Source organism: Spermophilus citellus (assembly GCF_964194105.1).
Source record: "Spermophilus citellus genome assembly, chromosome: 2".
In the NCBI taxonomy this organism is placed as follows: domain Eukaryota; kingdom Metazoa; phylum Chordata; class Mammalia; order Rodentia; family Sciuridae; genus Spermophilus; species Spermophilus citellus.
Genome location: NC_138183.1, coordinates 2,574,860 through 2,595,092, shown reverse-complemented (window position 1 = coordinate 2,595,092; position 20,233 = coordinate 2,574,860). Strand labels below are relative to the sequence as shown.

General features: G+C 60.3%; 1 protein-coding gene across 2 annotated transcripts in view; it reads left to right on the top strand.

The window, feature by feature from the left end:
- The window catches only part of COL5A1 (collagen type V alpha 1 chain), a 136,430-nt gene extending 121,227 nt beyond the window's left edge, over window positions 1-15,203 (top strand). The window contains exons 61-66 of one of the 2 annotated variants that reach the window (XM_081279960.1): window positions 1,102-1,155; window positions 1,882-2,137; window positions 3,390-3,502; window positions 5,829-5,897; window positions 9,605-9,838; window positions 12,897-15,203. In XM_081279960.1, coding sequence (XP_081136086.1) covers window positions 1,102-1,155; window positions 1,882-2,137; window positions 3,390-3,502; window positions 5,829-5,897; window positions 9,605-9,838; window positions 12,897-13,043 — 873 coding nt within the window. In that variant the 3' untranslated portion in view covers window positions 13,044-15,203. Of the gene's footprint in view, window positions 1-1,101; window positions 1,156-1,881; window positions 2,138-3,389; window positions 3,503-5,696; window positions 5,766-5,828; window positions 5,898-9,604; window positions 9,839-12,896 lie in introns of both variants that reach the window. The other variant, XM_081279959.1, reaches the window with a different exon arrangement.
- Window positions 15,204-20,233: the final 5,030 nt, after the last annotated feature.

Below are 20,233 nucleotides of genomic sequence, written 5' to 3'. Positions count from 1 at the left end.
GTTTTCAAAATTAATTATTATTCTAATCGTACAAACGTATGGAGTGAATGGTGACCATTCGAATCCAGGTGTTCAGGGTGTGATGATAAACTCACAGCAGTTAGCGTTTCTGTCCACCTGAACATTTGTTAACCCTTTGATGGCATGTGGTCACTGCCTGGTCAGGTCAGAGCGATGCTCCAGCACGTGGCACAGAGCTTCCTGCTCAAACCCGTCCATGTTCACTAAGGAGGTGTGGGTGCCGTGGACGGGTCCCGTGCTGTGGGGCACCGGCAGGTCTCCTCTGCCTCGCTGTGCTTGGCTCCGAGGTCCCGGCCCACGTCCCCAGCCTTTAGTAGTCGCTGCTGTGTCCACGTTGACTCCACTAGCATCACACATACGAGGGCGGCCATGGGGCATTTGCCTTCTGCACCTGACAGTCTCCCATATTGCAGTGTCCCCAGCTCCACGGAGCCCTCGCCAGTGATGGGCTCCCTGCCCTCGTGGCCGATCACACCCCTGAGCACACGTGCCTGTGCTCTTTATCCTCTGGCCCATCGATGGGCACCCAGGTCGGCTCTGCTCTGAGCAGCCGCCGTGGGCGCGGGGCCTGTGTGTGCAGAGCAGGGTGGCTGGGTCGCAGGGTAGATCTGCTGTCCACTCTCTGGGGAGCCTCCTCTGTTCTCCACGAAGGCTGTGCTGATTACACTCCCAGCAGCCGAGTCCGGAGTTCCCTTTTCTCTGCCTCCTCTCCGGGGCGGCTGTGTTTATCTTCTGATAGTGGCCTTCTCCCTGGTGGGCTGAGACCGCGCGTGATTTTGACTTGGCTTTCCCTGATACTGATGAAGGGTTTACCAGCCATTTGAGTTTCTTCTCAGTGTCCCCTTCTGACTTCTTGAGCTGCCCGGCACAGCCGGCCCCAAGGTGTCTGGGCTGCTCCTCCCTCTTGGAGAACACTGGCCCCAGGTTCCCTCCTCAGGTGCTCAGGAGAGCAGAGCCCTGCCATCCTTGTCCCCACCCCCACCTTCACACTGGTTTCCAGACCCTTCTGGAGTCCTAGGGGGCATGTCAGCTCTTGTCACACTTCTGTGACCAAGGGTGGTTTTTTGTCTTTCTCTCCAGGGTCCCACTGGCCCGAAGGGTGAGGCAGGCCACCCAGGACTCCCCGGCCCGCCCGTGAGTAGCCTGTGACATGGGGGAAGTGGTTGGGACTGGAGGGACGTGTGTTCACGAGGCTCCTTCTGAAACATTGTGGAACCCACGTGGCATGCCCAGGGCCTGTCGTGGGACACAGCAAGGGAAAATGAGTCACACGAGGCCACATACAGGCCGCACAACCAACTCACCCCCAGGAAGAGCTGCCCAGGGGAGCGGGAGGGAATGCATGTGTGGGGTGCCTACGTGTGCGTTTTCTTGCCTGTGGGTGTGTGTGTGCATTCGTGAGTGTGTGCAGGTGTGTGCTGGGCACTGGGTAAGGCTCCAGAGGTGCAGCGGAAGCTCCCTGTGACCTGGGGTGCGGGAGCCTCCTCTGGGCCATGCTGACTCAGCACCCAGGCCCTAGTGCGGGGTGCCTCCTGGACGCCATGTTTCCCACATCAGCAGGCCTTTATGTGGCTCCACTGTGTGCAGCCCCACCTGGGGCCACAGAGAGGAGGAGGGAAGTCCAGTCACTCTCCTGAGGCTTGGCTCCTAAGGCAGCCAGGGACAGTAGACAGAGGCGAGGCCCTGAGCTGCTTCCCACGGCTCTGCAGAGAAAGGGACATGCTTGGAGGGGACGTGCAATGCAGGCGGGAACCTGCAGAGCAGATGGGCGAGGGGAGAGAGCCACTCTGAGGGCGGACGTCCAGCCAGCCCAGGACCTGTTCCTTCCCCTCCTCTCACCACTGCCCTCCTGCACCCCAGGGCCCCCCGGGTGAGGTCATCCAGCCCCTGCCGATCCAGGCGTCCAGAACTCGTCGGAACATCGACGCCAGCCAGCTGCTGGACGACGGGGCAGGCGAGAGCTACGTGGACTACGCGGACGGCATGGAGGAGGTCTTCGGATCGCTCAACTCGCTGAAGCTGGAGATCGAGCAGATGAAGCGGCCGCTGGGCACGCAGCAGAACCCCGCCCGCACCTGCAAAGACTTGCAGCTCTGCCACCCCGACTTCCCAGACGGTGAGGGCTGAGGGGCGCCTGACCCATGGGTGCCCGGGCCAGGACAGTCACCTCCCGGCTTCAGCTTCCCCATCGGTGGGAGGACACACAGGCTGTGACAGGTCAGAGGAGGCCAGGGAGACAGGCCAGGCTCCCAGGCGGGCCAGACCTGGATTCTGTCCCTCTTGGCCATTCTCAGGGGGGTACCTGCCTTGCCCTGAGCCTTGTCATTCCAGGTCTGCAAAATAGGGACAAAAACCTCTTCCTGTGAGAGGACAGGTAAAGGGGGCATTGCATAAGATGCCCGTGGCCTGGCACTGAGCAAGGGCTGGCCTGAGGGTCAGAATTTGCAGCCATTATTGGTGAGTTGTAAAGAATCATAATAATATAAAGAGGAGACAGAGTGCAGGGGCAGGAAGGTGGCAGAGCGGCTCTTTGTCCAGGTCACGTTTATTTACACCAGTAGGTCACATTGGGTCGTTAGTACCATAGCCACACTATTGTTTAGAGTACCAGGAAGGTTGCTTATTCTGCAGTTACATTTCACAGTTACAATGTGCAATGTCGGGAGCTTTGTGCAGCTCTCCAGAAGGTCCACTGTCTGAAGTTACTGTTAGGCGGGCAGCTCCAGGAGCACCAGAGCTTGGTGAGATTGTAGTTATGAAGCAAGCAAGTTCCTCTATTCCCAGGAGCTATGTGCCTAAGAGCAAGGTGGAAGCTGGCAAGACTTTAGCATGGAGGGCATTGCCATAGTAACCGGGCATCCTAGGCCTCTGCTCAGAAACTTTGCCATACCCTGAAGTCATCAGGGACCCCAGTCCCAAACACCGAACCCCTACAGTGAGTGCTCTACACTCTGGATCATCAGGAAATGCAGGTCTGTCTGGAGTCACAGGACAGGCACTAACTGAATGACACAGCCCCCGTGGCTGCCTCCTGGAAGACCCAGGGATATCTGTGGTCCCAGGAGACTCTCACTCCACAGCCATGAATTTCCAGAGCTCCCTCCAGAACATTCCCTGCCTTCCCATCATTAATGGTCCAGCTACCTTCCCCTGGTCACCACACACCTGCCCGGTGTGCTTCCTGCTGTAGCTCTGTCCTTGGTGGACACTCTGTCCCCTCTCTTAGGGGCCCAGCAGGGAAGGCAGCACAAGAAGGCCTGCATTGGTGGCCCTAGCTGCTCTGTGATGCCAGACTGGGGTGTTGAAGCAGCTTCTGGAACTGTCTGGGGGCAGTCTTCACAAACCCACCTCCCTGTCTCTGAATCCAGGTGAATACTGGGTAGATCCCAACCAAGGGTGCTCCAGGGACTCCTTTAAAGTCTATTGCAACTTCACAGCTGGAGGGTCGACGTGCATCTTCCCAGACAAGAAGTCTGAGGGGGTGAGTACCCGCCTCGCCCTGTGGCCCAGTGGGCCTCGGTCTCACGGCAGGGCCAGGCCAGGGTTTGGGTGCTTCAGGGTGCACAGATTTAAGGCTGAGAGCCAGAAACCCAGAAGAAGACCTACGTTGCTTTCAGAAGAGGTCTTGTGGCTTCAAGTGGGCACGAGCCTCCTAGGGCTGTGCAGGTGGGAGGACAGTAGTCTCTGCCTGGGGTTTCACCCTGGGAGCCAGCCACCTTTCCCAGGTGACCTGTGTTTCCTGATGCTGGCCTAAAGCCCAGGAAGGACATTTGACACAGGTGTGATGAAGTGACCTAAGATGTCCTCAGGAAGCTGAGTTCCTGGTGCCAGCTCTTTCCCAGGGGACTCGCTCTGGGCCTCCTGAGGGCAATGTGCTATACTACAGTCTGGGGGCAGGTAGCAAGGTCTGAGTTATTAGGCCATGAAATGCCACTTAAGTATTCATCTCTGTGTGACTCTGTCCTGTGTGGACACGTGTGGGCATGGTGTGGGTGACTGTGCATGCCAGGGGTGCGTCTGAGCAGGGGCCACTTTGGTCTGCCCTGCTGCCAGCTGAGAAGAAGACCAAGACTGCAGCCTCAGAGGACAGGTGCTCCTCCTCAACGTCCCCCAACGCAGCTGGCGGGTGTCACGTGCCCTTTTCTGGAGCCCACAGCAGGCTCAGCACCATGAGCCCCATGCAGCTTCCTAAGGGCCTCGGGGCCTGAGCAGCAGTTTCCTGCTAAAGGGGAACACTTGAGTCCCCCCAGGGCCACTGCCCCTCACTCCCCAAAGCACTCCGCAAACAAGCAAGCACCAGCAGCCCCTTGGGTCAGATGCCCGTGGGCAGCAGCAGGAGCTGGAGCACGGCTGGAGGTTTGTGGGCGCCTGTGTTCTGATCCACCGTCCCCCTAGCTGGCCTTCCACACCCTGATCACCTGCCTTCCCAGGGACAGACCTGGGCTTGGAAGAGAGACAGACAGGCAGTCGGCACAGAGACTCCCCAGTGGGGGAGGTCGTCGTCTTTCCTTCTTTCAGACAGAGGCCCAGAGAGACGTTCCTCCTCCTCCTCTGCTCTGTCCTCTGCCAACAGGGCATCCGCTCCCCAACCCAGGGCAGACAGACCTCTCTGGGTGGTACTGGGTCACCGCAAACGAGCTGGAGCAGGTTTGAAGCAGAGGCTGGGGTCCCTGTTCAGGGGGAAGCTGCTCCCACACCTGGGCTTGGCCCTGACAGGCAGATTAGGAAAGGAGAGTGGGGCTGGGGCTCCGGGCAGGGCAAGCAGCCTGGACACCCTTTCCCCCAGCAGGTGCCCTTTTCTGGCTCCTGGGACAGGGCCAGCTCAGAGGCGCCAGCCCAGGCAATGACTAAGGATTCTAACTGGTGTCTCTTCACCATGAGTCCCCGGGGCTGGGTCCTGGCCACAGGTCCCTGAGGGACCTAGTCAACCCAAGCTCGGCCCAAGCTGGCCCCGAAGGCTCTCAAAACTATAGGCTGGGCATGTGCCCCCGTAGAAAGGCCTCGCTCAGCCACCCACCCACTCGCTGTGCTCACTGAGCCCAAGCCACTGGCCAGACCTGGGCACCTATGGCCAGAGCCCCCGGGAGGGGGCAGCAGCTGTCCCTGGGTGCATGCTGCCATCCCAGGAGACATCCCACACAGCCCTGTTTCTGCTGTCACAGCAGACCCAGGTGTGGCCACAAAGACCCACAGGCCCCAGAGGAGACCCAGCGCACACACACTCACACACCACGCACACACACACCACGAGCATGACACCATGTGCACGTGCAACACACACAATGGGTCTGTCTGTCCCAGCACCAGCTCCTCGGCAGTGGGGAGGAGCGAGGTGCCCACCCCAGCCCCCCGGTCACACTGGCCCTCATCCCGGCTCTCTGTCGTGGTCTCAGGGTCTGCCGTGTGCTCGTCCACCCACCAGCTCTGCGTGTGCCCACTGCTGACGTGCAGTGTGCGGCCTACACTGGCTGCATCAGCACTGGTCCCTGGACAGCTGGAGCTGTCACCCTGCCTGACCACCAGGGGCCTCCTCCAGGGGCCTCAGCTCTTGGGGTGGGCAGGGGCTCCCCAGGGGACCCCAGGGGCCGGGGAGAACGGGGGACAGGTCCAGGAGGCAGGAGAAGTAACCCTTTCATCTTGTTTCTCTCCCTCCCCCTGCCCTGCCCGACATGCAGGCCAGAATCACTTCTTGGCCCAAAGAGAACCCGGGTTCCTGGTTCAGTGAATTCAAGCGTGGTAAACTGGTAAGGTGGCCTCTTTCTCCTTGGCGGTTGCCACTTTAAACCCGCCCGTCTCCTATCTTGCAGAGTAAAATGGCCCGCTGGCCCAAAGAGCAGCCTTCCACCTGGTATAGTCAGTACAAGCGGGGTTCCCTGGTAAGTGGCCGCCTTGGGGCTGCCTGCTTGCCGCTCGGCCTGGCTCACGGCTCTGCATGGACGGCTGCCGCCAGGCCACACCTGCTCTTCTTTTGGCCGGACTCCTCCATGTCCTGTGACGTAGGCTCCGAGGGTGTGGAGCTCCTTCTGCACACCTGTCCCCCTGCTCCCAACCAGAGCTCGTCCCAGCCTGGCAGTAGCTGATGGCAGTAGCTGAAGGGATTGAAACTCGGTGCCACAACTGGGTGTGGGCAACAAGCCTGGGCTGCCAGGCTGCCCACAGCAGGCACAGCCCAGGTGCCAGCCCCGAGGTCAGACCACAGCAGGACTTTCACAAGTCCAGTGGACAGGGCAAGTGAAGTGGGTCCTGTCCACCTAAAGGACGAGTGCGGTCCCCAGGACCTCACCACACTCACCCTGGGGGCTGCTGACCCAGCTGTGCAGCTATGCGGCCGGGCCCTCCACAGCCATGTCAGCCCGTGAGGGATCCCTTCTCAGGGTAGACAGAGCTTGGCGCTCTTGAGAGAACCAAGTGGGAGGTCCTCTGGCCTAGACGGGTGCCGGCTTGGACGGATCTCAGTGAGGACATGTCCGTGTCCCACAGGCAGCTTTGCCCCAAGCACCACGGGCTGCTAGGCTCCATGCCCTTCTCCGGGGCTCCATGTGCAGCCCAGACTCCCTTTCCCACCAGCTCTCAGGCCCAGTGGGCAGGACCCTAGGGTCTGTGGACATGCAGGAGCCAGCTCTCGGGTCCCGGCGTCCAGCCTGGGGTTAGCCCAGCTTGCTCGCTGCCTCCCGAAGCTCCTGTCCCAGCTCTGGACACAGAGGCTGTGTCCCCCCGAGGACCTAGAGCTGCCATCTCTGGCTGCCTTTGCCGTGTTCCCCTAAAGCCTCGTCCCTTAGCCTGGGACACGCCTGGCTCAGGGTCAACGTCTCAGGCCTCGGATTCTAGGCACCCAGCCCCTGTTCCGACGCGCTGAAGGCCTGTGCTCTCTGTGGCCACGTCTGGCGGCCTGTGCTGTTTTGTCTCTGTGGACGCCAGCCTTCCTGTCCCTTTCTCTCCCACGTCTCTCTCTGCTCCCCGCACTGTGCTGTTCAGAAAGCCCACCGGCACACAGAAGGACCTGAAGGGACAGCGTGGAGGGAGGGCTCCGTGGCAGCACCTGCAGAGGTGGGAAAGGGCCAGCAGAAGGGCCAGCAGGGTGAAGCCGCCAGGCGAGCCGGCAGCAGGCGCTGCCCTGGTCTTGGGCCTTCTCTCGGGAGGCCCCGGTGCCCAGTCCATTTCCTCACCCTGAGGAAGTGGTTGTGGAACACACGTTTCTAGCCATCGGCCCAAATGGCCTGCCTACCTCTGACCTTTGTCCTATTTCTCAGACAGTGGACAGGGACAGAGATTCAGGGGGACCCAGGGGAGTCCACCTGCCTTGTTTCTGGCCCTCTGGTGGAGGCCACACTGAGATGTGGGCCCCCTGTCTGGTTCAACTAGACATGCCACCACACAGTGCCACAGAGGCCATTACAGCTCCCTGGGCCTCAGGGATTCTCGCCCTCAGCCTGGGCCACGGGCCCTGGCCTTCTGACCACCTGGGGCACCGAGGGCTTCAGGTCCTTCTGCGTCAGCTGCCCTGGCTGCGCCACATGCCTCCCTTCAGTCAGTCTCCTTTCCTCCCAGGAGCGCTGGACGCTGGACTGTGGTGGGTACCCAGCTTTCCTCCACAGGGTCTGGCGGAGGCCTCTGAGGGCACGGCATTGGCCCTCCACCTGGCGGGAAGCAGCGGGCCCTGGGCCTGTCACCACACATTCCGGCTCTCTAATCATACCCCCACCTTCCTGCTGCCCACTTCCCACCCCCACGCTCCCATGGAGTAGCCACCCACGTGCTCATGCTCCTCTTGGGTGTGCTGACACAGACCATGTGGGGCGTCCACAGCCCAAGGGTGGACTGCCAGTGTCAGACCTGCTTCCCCAGAACAGTGCCCAGGGCAGGAGGGGCCATCCTGGCTCTCCCAAGAGGGTCTTTCCCAAGACGGGCCTCAGGGTCCTGCCTCGGCCAGGAGAGACAGGGTGCTGTGTCCAAGGGGCTGAGGGGCATCTGCACCCCTGGCAGCAGCGAGCATTTCAGAAAGCTTTGAGTTTGCAAAAGAGATGCAGAACCCGAGCCTCCCCTCTGGGAGAGCCGGCACTGCCCCATGCCCAGGTGGGCAGACCTAGCTGGTGGTGCTAGAGAAGCCGTCCCTGGCTTGCTGGGGTGGGGGTCCCACAGTGAGGCCTGTGTGGCCAGGCCCCAGCCTGCCCGCTCTCCTGGGAGCCCAGCCGGTGAGGGGGGGAGCGGCATGCAAGATGCCATCCTGGAGCACCCCTGTGCCTCCAGGGCTGTGCCCAGTCGCCCCAGTGTGGACATAGCCCTGACCTGCTTCAGGCCAGCCTTCTTGCATGTCCCCCAGGTGGACTGAGTCGCTCTCTGAGGTCTCCTGCTCCCCATAACCCCAGATTCTCACAGGCTCCCTGCCCAGGGCCTTGTACGTCCTGGGTTCCTGACAGCTACCCTTCCTCCATTCACAGAAGTTCGTGGGCACCTTCCTTTGCTGGCCTTGGAGCACAATGACAGGGACATACGGGCCCGGCTCCTGCCCTCACAGTGCCCTCTGTCCAGCCAGGGTGACAGATAGGACCCCAGGCACCTGGGTCTCAGGGCCAGTGCTAGACTGGAGGAATGCAGGGAGGGGCCAACACAGCCAGTGAGGGCCACTGAGGGCTGGAGCAGGGAGTGGGAGTGGCCAGTCCTCCCTAGGAGTGTCCAGCAGTGTTCCAGCAGAGGAGCCACGGAGGCTCAGGGCAGAGGGTGTCTCGTCCCACCTGGGAGTGGACACAGAGGCCCCAGGAAGCCTCCTCCCGGTCTTTGGTCTGCTCTCTGGTGCATCTACCAGGAGAGGCCAAGCTTTGCCCAGGTTCCTGGCACTCCAGCCCAGCCCTGGAGACGCCACACTGCCCCTCGGGGGCTTGTCCAGATGGTCCCTGTCGGATTAACACGTTCAAGCAGGCAGACCCTGCCATCTGGGAAGGAGGCCAGCAGGCTCCTCGGAGGCCACAGGGCATTGCCTGGAGGCGCAGGGGTGCTCAGGATGGCATCTCTGGATAGAGGCAAGATGTGGGCTAGGAGGGTCCCCAGGCTGGAGCGAGGCTGGGGAGGGAGTGGCAGCCTCCTCCCATTCATACTCCTGGGGAGAAGACCCCGCCTTTGAAAGGCAGAGGGGAGGAGGTCAGTGGGTGGAATGAAGGCAGGACAGGTGCAGTGGGCATCCCCAGAGGACGGGGCTACTTCCCTCAGGAGGCCTCCCAGCCCAACAGCAGGCTGGCTGGCCGTGGCAGCAGGCTCTGGGCCCCAGTACCAAGCAAAGGGGCCACTAGCCTGTTCTCTCCAAGCTTAGTCTAGGGAGGACACAGGGGTAGCCCCGGCGGGGGGAGGGAATTGAAGGTGGTCTTCGTGGAGGAGGAGCACCAGGAATCTGGAGGGAAGTAAGATGTGGCTCACTGTCCTCAGGAACCCTAGAGAGCCAGGTGCTGCCTCGGGGGGCATGGGGACTGGGAATCCCTGCAGTGTCCTCAGGGAGACAGGCAAGGGGCGAAGCCCAGGGCCAGTGGACGTGGGGCTCTGGCTGTGGCCGTGTGCCTGGCCCTGCTGAGTCCACCTGCTGTCCTGCTGGCAGCTCTCCTATGTGGACGCCGAGGGCAACCCTGTGGGCGTGGTGCAGATGACCTTCCTGCGGCTGCTGAGTGCCTCTGCCCACCAGAACGTCACCTACAACTGCTACCAGTCAGTGGCCTGGCAGGACGCCTCCACGGGCAGCTACGACAAGGCCATCCGCTTCCTGGGCTCCAACGACGAGGAGATGTCCTACGACAACAACCCGTACATCCGCGCCCTGGTGGACGGTTGCGCTGTGAGTGCCGGGGCCCGCCCCCCCCCCCTGCTCAGTGCAAGCTTATGGGGCACCTGGGCTGTGTGCCTGGGTGTGGGGACATCCCAGAGCCCCGGCCTGGCTGGTGTCCACGTGGCTTCCTTAGGCAGATCCCAGACAGAACCAGGGCTGGCACACAGAGCCCCCTGCAGCGCAGCTGGTGAGGCAGGCAGGCGAGAGCGTCCTCAGCCCCCGGCCCACACAGAGCCCTTCCCTTGGTTCCCTGGTCAGGAGAACTTTCTGTGGTCCCTCCTGGCCTTCCCGGTTCCCAGCAATGGCTGCTGTCAGAGCTGGCCTCAGTGTCCCTAGCCCAGGAGGCTCCCTGAGCCCAGCTCCTAGAGAGGAGCATCCCGTCCACCCCCATCAGCTCTCTAAGCTCCTGGTGGCCTCGGAGCATCTCTGGATAGAGGCAAGATGTGGGCTAGGAGGGTCCCCAGGCTGGAGTGAGGCTGGGGAGGGAGTGGCAGCCTCCTCCCATTCATACTCCTGGGGAGAAGACCCCGCCTTTGAAAGGTGGGGAGGTGATGGCTGAGAACAGAGTAATCCGTGGCGGGAAACCTGGCTCTGCGCTGCAGCCCGAGCCAAGGAGTTCAGGTGCAGGGAGCAGCTGGCCGAGCGGTGCAGGAGCCAGGGGAGCGCTCAGCCTGGGCCAGACCAGCAAGGGCTCCACCCGTGAACCCCAGAGAGGTTCAGCATGATTTGAAAGGTCACGACCCTCTCATTTAATTACAGAGCTCCCACGGGGGACTCTGGCACCCGCACGCGGGCCAGTTGCGGGAGGTCTGCTTGACGCATAGTGTAATAACAGCTCAGGAAATTGGAATTCCAGCTCTGGCCTCGTTTGGCTGGGTAGCCTGATTGACGGGGCTGCTGAGCAGCTGGCCCTGTGGAGGGGCACAAATCACCGGGCAAGAGGGCCAAGGAGCTGCGCCACATAAATCCTGTTGTTTGTGGAGGTTTGTGCGCCCCCCGGGGCTGTTGCCAGCCCATAATGGTTATTTATGCCTCTGGAATAACGGGGTAACAGAGCAGCAAGCGGCAGCCTACTTTAAATACGCCCCTCTAAGTGTGCTGATAATTGGAGTGGAGGGGCCCCATAAATCCAGGCAAATCACCTGCCAGCTCAGCACATGCTGCCCGTCCCTTGGGTGGACAGAGAGCAGTGCTGCCACCATGGGGGCCTGTCCCTCCCTGCCACTGGCGGGGCAGCAGAGCAGGACCGGTGGCCCTGGGGTCAGCTGCTGGCTGGTGAAGGTGCAGCTCCCTGAGGCTGAGGTCACATGGCTCCCAAGGGTCTCAGCCTGGGGATCTCATTCGAGTCCCAGTTGGGGACAGGTGGGAGCGGAGTCCAAGGAGAGGGAACTCGGCTGCTCCTCGCCGGTTGGAGAGGGTGAAGAACCCTTCTACAGGAGGGGCGTGGGTGCCGCTGTTGTGAAGGATACTATGTCCAGCTCGGGCTGCCCACCCCTTCTTCTGAAAGCTGCAGAGGCACACCTGGCCTCTCCCTCCCTCTCCCCTCAGGCAGCCTTGAGGGCTCCGACACCTGCTCAGGCTCTCCCGGCCAGGCAGCCCCAAGGCTTTGGCTCCTTGGAAGCTCAGCAAGGTTCTCGTCCATCAGTGTTAGTTCCTGAGTGACCCGGAATAAGTCCTTCAAGGGGCAGCCAGCAGATCTCAAGGATCAGAGTGTCTGAGACATGTGTGAAAAGTGCAGAGTTTGAGTCCCTCCCGGGAGGGAGCTGCTGGATCAAGACCTCCGGCTGGGCTGGGGCTCCCCGGCTCCTGAGAGCTTGTGTTTTCTCTGAAGTTCTCTCCCCGGCTGGCTTTGGAACTGTAGTAGGCGGGGTGTCCTGGTGGGGTGGGGCAAGGGAGCGTGGGCCTGGGGTGCGTGCAGGTGGGAGGTCAGGAGGCTGATGCGCGTGCTATGGCAGGACCCAGGCAGCAGCCCGAACCTTGCCCACTCGGTGCAGCCCGTGGCCCTCGAGGACATGGAGCGCAGAGAATGTGTTCGCTGTCTGTCGCTTCTATCAAGTTGGTCCCCCAGCCGTGGCCGCTTCAGACAGGAATTTGTCATGGCATTTAGTTCTGAGAGCTGGGCATCTGGGAGGGCCTTGGCAAACTGGCCTGGCTCAGGTCTGGTGTGCTCCGGCTACCCTGACAAGCCACCCCAGCAGCCGTGTGGCTTGCAGACACCAGCCCCGATTATTCATGGCTTTGTAGCCTGGAAGGGCCAGGCTAGGGTACCAGCAGGGTAGGGATCTGGGTGGGAGATGGCCGGTTTCTTGCTGTGTCCTCATATGTCAGAGAGGATGAGGGGTCTCCCTGGGGGCACTCATGGGGCACATGCCTCCCTCACCTCCCAGAGGCCTTGCCTCCTACCATTCGCCTGGGGGCAGGGGCTCCTGTAGATCCGGGGGTTACACACTCAGCCCTCACAGAGGGGAAGAAGGGCCTGAGGCCTGTGCTCCCCACTCTGGTAGGTGGACAGGGCAGAGTGGGGTGATGTGGGGTCTCTGGCTCAGAGTGATCCGGGGCCTCGCAGGCTGCACCCTGGCTCTGTGCTGGCCTCCCTGTTTTCCCCTTGGATGACTTCCACCAGGGATGGGGTGGTGGAGGGAGACCTGGGCCAGATTCGGCTCAGAGTATACACCCAGTCTCCGTCTAGAGACTGGGTACAGGCCACTGTCCAGGACAGGGGTTGGGGGCCCATGGTGTCCCGAGGTCTTGGGAAGATGCAGTCCAGGGACCCCTGGGGGTAGAGGGGCTTGAAGAGGCTGTAGACCCTGCCAGGTCCTTCCCGCAGTGTGTGACCCATCTGGACTGTTCCATTGCCCTCTGAGGCCCACCCCCACCCCAGGACTGTGTGGTGGGTGGTGGGAGGTGCCCTGGGTCGCAGAGTGTGGGGGCAGGTCTGCCGCCATGCGGCTCCTCACCAGCCCGCTGAAGCTGGGGGAGGGAAGGGCCCGGAGCCTGATTCTGGGGCCTGGGCCGCCCCAAGGGACCCTGGCTCTGACTCGCTGTCTGCCTGCATTTTCCTCCCCAGACCAAGAAAGGCTACCAGAAGACGGTGCTGGAAATTGACACCCCCAGGGTGGAGCAGGTGCCCATCGTCGACATCATGTTCAACGACTTTGGTGAAGCGTCACAGAAATTTGGATTTGAAGTGGGGCCGGCTTGCTTCATGGGCTAGGAGCTGCCGGCCCGTCTCTGAGAGCAACCTTGTGACCTCAACACGCCCTTCGTGAGTGTCTCGTGCACGACATCCTGGACAGTGAAGGTTTCTCGCTCCCCTCCTGCCTGACTTCATCTGTGCCTCCGCACCACACGGCGCCCACCCCAAGCCCAGAGAGAACAAAGGGAAACAGTCGCGTCCCCACCCGGAGCCGAATCACATGACCTAGCTGCCACAGCCTCTCAGCCACGCCCACGTCCAGCCACCCCAGGCCACAGGGAAGGCAGCGGGCCCACGATGCCCTGACCCCTGGCTCTCCTGATCCGTCACCCTGGTGTTCAGGACAGTTTGCAGGGGGTGGGGGTGGGGCTGCAGTATTTGGATATCACTTTTTAAGAATTCAACTTGAAGATATGTATCTGCCCTGACCTTCAAAAAATGTTCCGAGGCAAGCCTTGTAAAGGTCGCCAAGCCTCCGTTCCCAACCACCCCTCCACACGATCCATGCAGAGGCCAAATGTCATCCGCTTGTGCCTTTCCCATGGATTAAAGGTGCTTATGTTTTTGTGAGTTTTAAGTAAATATTTGTATTGTATTGTTATAAATGTTAAGTGTGCCTGACTTTCAATCGTGCATGGAAACCCAGCCCCTGGCCCACTGGGAGAGCAGGCAGATGGGTGAGGTGTCCACTCCAGGTTGCAGGCCGGTTTGGATTGGCAGTGGGACGCCTCCTGCCCGCCTGTCAGGAATGTGCAATAAATTGGAAAGTCGCCCAGGTCAGCAGGAAGTGAAGCTGCCGCTGAAAAGCAGGTGCCCGGGCCCTTTTCCAGATGATTTTTTGATTAGCTCTGGACTTTTTTTTTTTAATGGGGAGGAAAAAGGAATTTGAAACTCTGCCTCTTCTACATGCCCTTAGGTTCAAGCAGGCTTAAATTAATTTTGATTGCTTCCCTCTTCCATTTTCCTTCCTGCCGAGCCTGATGGGAAGATTCCAGGGCAGAGAACCGCATTCTCTGTAGTGGAGAATCGGGTGAAAACTGGTGCTGATGTTCACACTTCTCTTGTGGTGCTATGTGTCCTGAGGTCCCCGGGGCAGCGACACGGGGGCCTGGCCGACCTCCTCCTCCAGGCTTCCCCATCCCAGCCCCGGCCTCCGCCAGCTCAGTGTTTGCCAAGGACCCTGAGATAAGCGTGGTCACCTCCTCCCCAGTGGGCTCGAGAGCCGCTGCTTCTCTGGGTGGTGGGGAAGCTGCTCCCGGGGCCTGTCACCAGAACCGGGTTGTGCCGACACAATTTGAAAACACACGCAAAATAGACTTCCTGCCTCGTGCATGGTGTACCCACAGCAGGTTGTGTTCGGTTGCCGAATGTTTGTGGTGCTAATTTCGTCTGTTTCAAGGACCGCGATGAAGCTGTGGGGTGGCCCCAGCGCTGCCGCAGCAGACCGAGAACTGTGCAGTGGACTCTGAGGCTCCCCGGGGCTGCGCGGCGCCGCTTTCCCATGAAGCGTTTTGGGTTTCCACCTGCACAGGTCCTGGATGCGGGCGTCAGCCGCTCTGGAGCTCAGGGCTGGAACGGGACCCTCTGGGCATTGTCCCTTCTCCCCCGCTGTCCAAGGCAAGGGGGCCTCTTGTGCGGGCAGGAGGACCCCGAGGCCAGCGAGAGAGACAATCCCTTCACTGTGAAAAGCTGCCCTCCGGCTGCGTCCTTTCCTTCCACCGTGGGAAACGCAGGTGGCCTGGGAGTGACCCTGGTTCATGCTCCAATGCAGTCCTTCCCGTCCCCGTGCGGCTCAGGAAGCCACAGCGAAAGCACCCGAGGCATAAAGGACACCACTGACGCCAGTGTCCCAGACGTCCCTGGAAACCAAGTCTCACTCTTGCCAAAGAAAAGTCTGGAGACTTCTCGAAGCCGGGATGCCAGGATTTGCCGGTGACAGCCATGCTCATGTCCTGTGAGAAAAGCCATATTGGAGGACTGCCCTGTGACGCCCGTGGGCTCCGTCTAGGTCATGTGATTCTGTTTCCACTTCTCGCCCCATCCAGAGAGTCCTTTTATTCCGTCTTTTTCTGTCGGTCCCCTCACAGTGTTGTGATTCGTCCTGAAGTCCAAACCTGTCCTGTGCCCGACCAACTTCAGCCCCCGCGTATTGCAATAAAATTACTTCTTGTATTTGCAGACACTCTTCTGGCGTATTTTATTTTTTCTTCCCCACATATAAGGGGACAAACCTTGGTGAGAAGAAAAAACTTGGTGAACAGAAAACCTACAGGAATGGCTGTAGGGCACTGGGCCCCCACAGTACCCTGCCGGCTGGCACATCGAGCATGTCCTAAAGATCCAGCGGACATGTCATACGACCAGGAAAGGCGTTCCAAAGTCTCTCAAACCTGTGTAAGCCAGGAATGATTGTAATGGTTTTTCAATAAATCAAGTTGACTGTTTCCACCGTGAACGCACGTGATCGGCTGTATTCTTTAGTGTGGCCAGGCCCCCGCTGCATGACGCCAGTGTTTAGTGCACAGTCCCAGGATGGTAGGAACCCTCAGTGTAATGGCAGTGGTCACAGGAGGAGTGTGGCAGGGGCCTGGCGTGACAGTCATACCCTCGGGAGGAGGGGAGGGTGTGGCCTGCAAGGATTCCTGACTGAGCCTCAGCAGGCTCGGCCTCAGCCCGACGGTGTTCCGGGCTCACTTTGCACCCTGGTTCCTCAGCACCCTCCTGGATATGCCGAAGCTCTCCCGTGCTGCCCTTCCAGCCCTGTGGCAGGAGCAGACTCCCTGGCTTGGTGGCTGTGGGGCAGCATGTGGCTGGGCTCTGCCAGTGCCCTTGAGCACACGTGACCCCTGCCTCTGAAGTCTGGAGGTGTGGTTCCCTCGCACACCAGCCAAGTTCTGCAAAGGTCCTGGGGACGCCCTGGTCGCCGACCCTTTGAACTCCTGGTGTGGCCTGTGGGAACATCTTGCTGTTGTAAGCCACCGTGGGATTGTGCACTGCTGCGGGTAACCTAGACCACTGGCTCTCAGAGTAAGACCACAGGTCGTCAGCAGCATATCACCCGGTCAGAAGGGCCCATGCCCAGAACCCTGAGACCTTCTGGGTCAGAGGCTTTGGGGCAGGGCCTGGTAACCCTCCTTCACAAAGCTTTGGCACAGTCCCGTCTGTGAACACTGACCCAGACACCCCTGCATCGCAGAGATATGGCACTGAGGGGGCGCAGCTCCCGCAGCACCCACTCAGGGGAGCCTGCCACATCACGGTCCCTGTTCTGGGGTCACAGTGCCAGGCTGTGGCAGCACACAGGCAAAGCATTTGGTAACTGTCACTCACACCTCCAGAGCTTGGAGACAGATCCCGAGCTATTAGCTGCAAGCCCTGGGGCTACAGATTAGGAAATAGAGTGAGGTCACCCACGCAGCCCGCTCCTGACTGCTGGGCAAGGGATTATGGAGAGAGAGAACCTCTTCTTGGAGCAGCTGCCAAGGACAGCAGAGTCTAGGACTCGGGACTTGCAGGGTTGGAAGAGGCATCTGTTTGCAGATTGAGCAGTGCCCAGAGGGACCAGCAGGTAGAACTCAGCCCTCCGGATGGGAGCTGGGAGCAGCTTATCTGTTTCTCATAGGGGGTTCCTGTGGCACCTAGAAAATCCGTGCAGTTGGAGAGAGAGGTTTAGAAAAGACCCGTGAGCCATGTGACCCCATCCGAGACTGACAGGTCTGAAGGCTCTGCAGGGGAGTCCCAAGGAGGAGTGGAGGCAGGTCGGGGAGAAAGGCAATGTGGGTCCAGGGGAGCTGCAGGTGGGCCTCAGCCCAGGGAGTGACTGGACCTGCAGAGGCAGGACACTGTTTTCACAAGAGGCCACCTAGAGAGAGAACCTCTGGCCAGATGTGGGAAACCAGTGGATGAGACTCGCAAAGTCCCTGGACCTGCGGCTCACTGGGGCACCATGTTGGGGGACAGTGCTCAGCCCTGAGGGCCAGCTCCAGAGGTGCTACGCATGGAGGGTGGCACCTCCTCCTGGGAGAGACAGTAGGACAGGTGCTCGGCCACGGACCCAGAAGCCATGCACATGGGCTCCTTTCCTCCCGAGGTGCGGGGCCCCGGACCTGGACGGAGCGATTTCTACCAATAGACTTAAGATTTCAGTGGCAGGTCCCAGGTTAGAGGTCCACACCAGAGGCCCGCTCCTCCTGGGCCAAGACCCAGGGTAAGTAAGAAAGGAGAGCCTTGGGGACAAAATGACTCTCATCCCCTTGGGTCACAACGTGACTCCTCCCCTCTTCCAGTGCCCTACAGTTAGCAGAGCTCATGGGAACCAAGTTTCTTGGACTCGGCCTCCAGAAATACTCCAGAAAGAGGGGGGTGCTGAGCTGCAGGCTCCTGAGCGAGGCCTCCAGGTGGCCCTGGGTGGTGGGCCTCAGAGCCCGCTCTTCCCCGAGCACCTTTCCATCTCTGAGCCAGCTGCAGCAGCGCCTGAGCTCCGGATGAGCGCTCCTCGGGTAGAGCAGCAGATGCAGCCAGAACCCTCACCCCCTGCACCCCGCCGTGCACCCCCAGTGACCTGTCAGCCAGGAGTGGAGGCGGGAGGCCTGGGGTGTCCTGGAGGAGGGGAGATGCTCCCCGCCACAGGCTGGAGTGTCCCTGCTGCCCATCAGAGTCACCTAGGAGCTCCTGCAGATACAGATTCTAGTCTTCTTGAGCACCCCTGAGTTGGGGGCACTGCTAGAACCTTGGCATTTAGGGTCCCCCACCACTGCACAGGATTCTTTAATTGATATGGCTTGGACCCACTTCACTCCTGACACAGAGATAACAGCCACCCCCTCCTGCCCACCCAGACTGCCAAGACCAAGGTCACCCTGCAGAGCCCAGACGTAAAGAATTCAAAACCTAAAATCAGACGACTAGAGATGCCAAAATCACACTGAATAAGTCATAAAATACACTTAGTGATAAATACTTAATATACATACATAAAACATCAAGATATATTTTGTACATATAATATAAAATATCCAGTGGGCATGCCTATGGTACTAGATTTAAATATTTCCACCACAGCAAAACCCTGTACAGAGCATTAAAAGGGCTCATCCTTTGCCATCTCACAGCCTCACAGAGGAGACGTCCTTACGAACACCACTTCACAGAAAGCAACCCGAGGAGCTCATGTGGAAGCCGTGTGGCTGACCAGACGAGAGATCTATGCACTGCAGCAGCGTCCCCAAATCACAGAACACGGAAGACAGAGCCCAGCACATGCTGACACAGCCCCACGCAAGCCCCGAGGCCCACGTGGGATTATGGACGCCTGTCTGGACTTACTGAGATGGTGGCCAGGGAAATGAGAAGGAAGGGTGGCTGCCCTTCATCCTGGGCTCAGGAACCCATCCAGCCCTGCTCCAGAGAGGGAGGGACATTTCTCCACCTGTGGGCTTCTCCAGGGGCACAGGGCTATGCCCCAGCTTGGACAGGTGTCCAGCCTGCAGCCCATGTGCCCCTGAGGAAGCTGGCCGTCTGGGGAGCTGGGCCTGGCTCACGCACCTCCCCGGTTCCCCTGGAGCAGGCTGGGGACATCCACAGGCAGCCCTGGCTCCGCTCGAGTGGTGCTGCCGGGAGCCAGCAGCCTCCCTGGAGCACGCGGATCTGTTTCGGTGCCTCAGCCAGGAAAACATCACTGCTCAGCTGTGTCCCAGGAGTGCCTGGTTCAGCAGAGCCCCCTGCGCGCCTCCTTTTCTCCCCATATCAACAAATGGCACTCACGCAGGGTTGGGAGAAGCCAGCTCCGAGGCATCTGTTGAGGACTGACATGTTCAACAGCACAAGAATCTCACTACCCTCTGGGCCTTCCCCAATTCATTTCAAACTAGAATCTTCCAGACTGAGAACCCCTTCAGGGCAGGACTGCTCGGAAGGCTCTTTCCACAGTGGGCGCTGGCCCTCGGTGGGTGCACTTGTGCTGCTGGGAGCAGATTACCCTCAACCCAAGCTCGAGACAGCAGACACACGCACCTCGCAGCTCTGGGGCCAGGGGTCGTTGGGCTCTGGGTCCTTCCCTGTGTTGCAGGGCTGCTGTCCCCCAGGGAGGGCTGCCTGGGGAAGCCTCTGCTTCCAAGCCCTCCTCCCTTCTCCTACATGGTGAGTCATCTCTTCATGATTCCAGGTCCCTGAGTGCTGCTGACTGCAGGCCACTCTGAGCCCTGGCCACCTGGGCCTTTCCTGCATGGCTGGCTTTGTGCAGCCAGTGAGCCCGCCCACTGTCCCCACCCCTCATCACAAGCCACGCCCCCTCGCCCAGCTCTGCTCTGGTGGTTGGAAGCCATTGCTATGTCCAGTCCACATTTCAAGGGAGGGGCCACACAGGAGTCAGAACACCAGGAGAGCAGTGGTGCGGTCCGTTCGAGGCCAGCCTGCCACCATGGTCATCACAGTACTCCTCATCAATGTGGGGACCTTAGCGTGTCTCTGAACCCTGCATGCTCAGGGACAGGTCAGAAATGAGGTGCCCACCTGCTTGTAGACAGTTGAGCTTGCAGGGTCAGCTTACCTGGGAAGCGCTTTGTCCCTGGCCTTTGTGACTGTCATGCAATAGCCCCCCACACCCAGCATCACCACACCGGTGCCACCCACCGTGGCCTACCCAAGATCTTTCAGGGTGCTCTGCCTACACCTCTGACACTTATCAACAGGTGGACTCAACATGTCCAGCTCCTGCTGAAGCATGAGTACCTGGAGGGGGTGAAGAGGGTCCTGCCTGAAGTGACCTCACAACTCAGCTAAGACCCCAGAGAGCCACCCAGGCCAGGGATCTCCAGGCTGAGGCCTGAGCAGCGTAGACCCGAGGCTCTGGGTGTGGTCTTTGACAGGGGTGGGATTTGGAACTGTGCAGGCCATGTCATTTGGACACCTTTGCGAGGACTGTCTGCCTCTGAGGGGCTGCCTGGGATGCTCGTCTGCAGAAGAGGCTCCTGCAGGGTCCCAGAGCTAGTCCTCTGCAGCTGATACTGGGAAGGATGTGAGAAGGACAGGAGGGGAGGTGTCCCGTGGCTTGGTGGAAGGAACACTTCCCACAGCTGGAGACAAGGCTCCTGGGTAGGGCCTCCAGCCACGGGGCCTGGCCTCCTGGATCCAGCTCCCCTGGCCCAGGGCAAACGCCCTCAGGCGATGCAGGCTCCTCCCTACACTCAGGCACCCACAGCCCGCAGAGG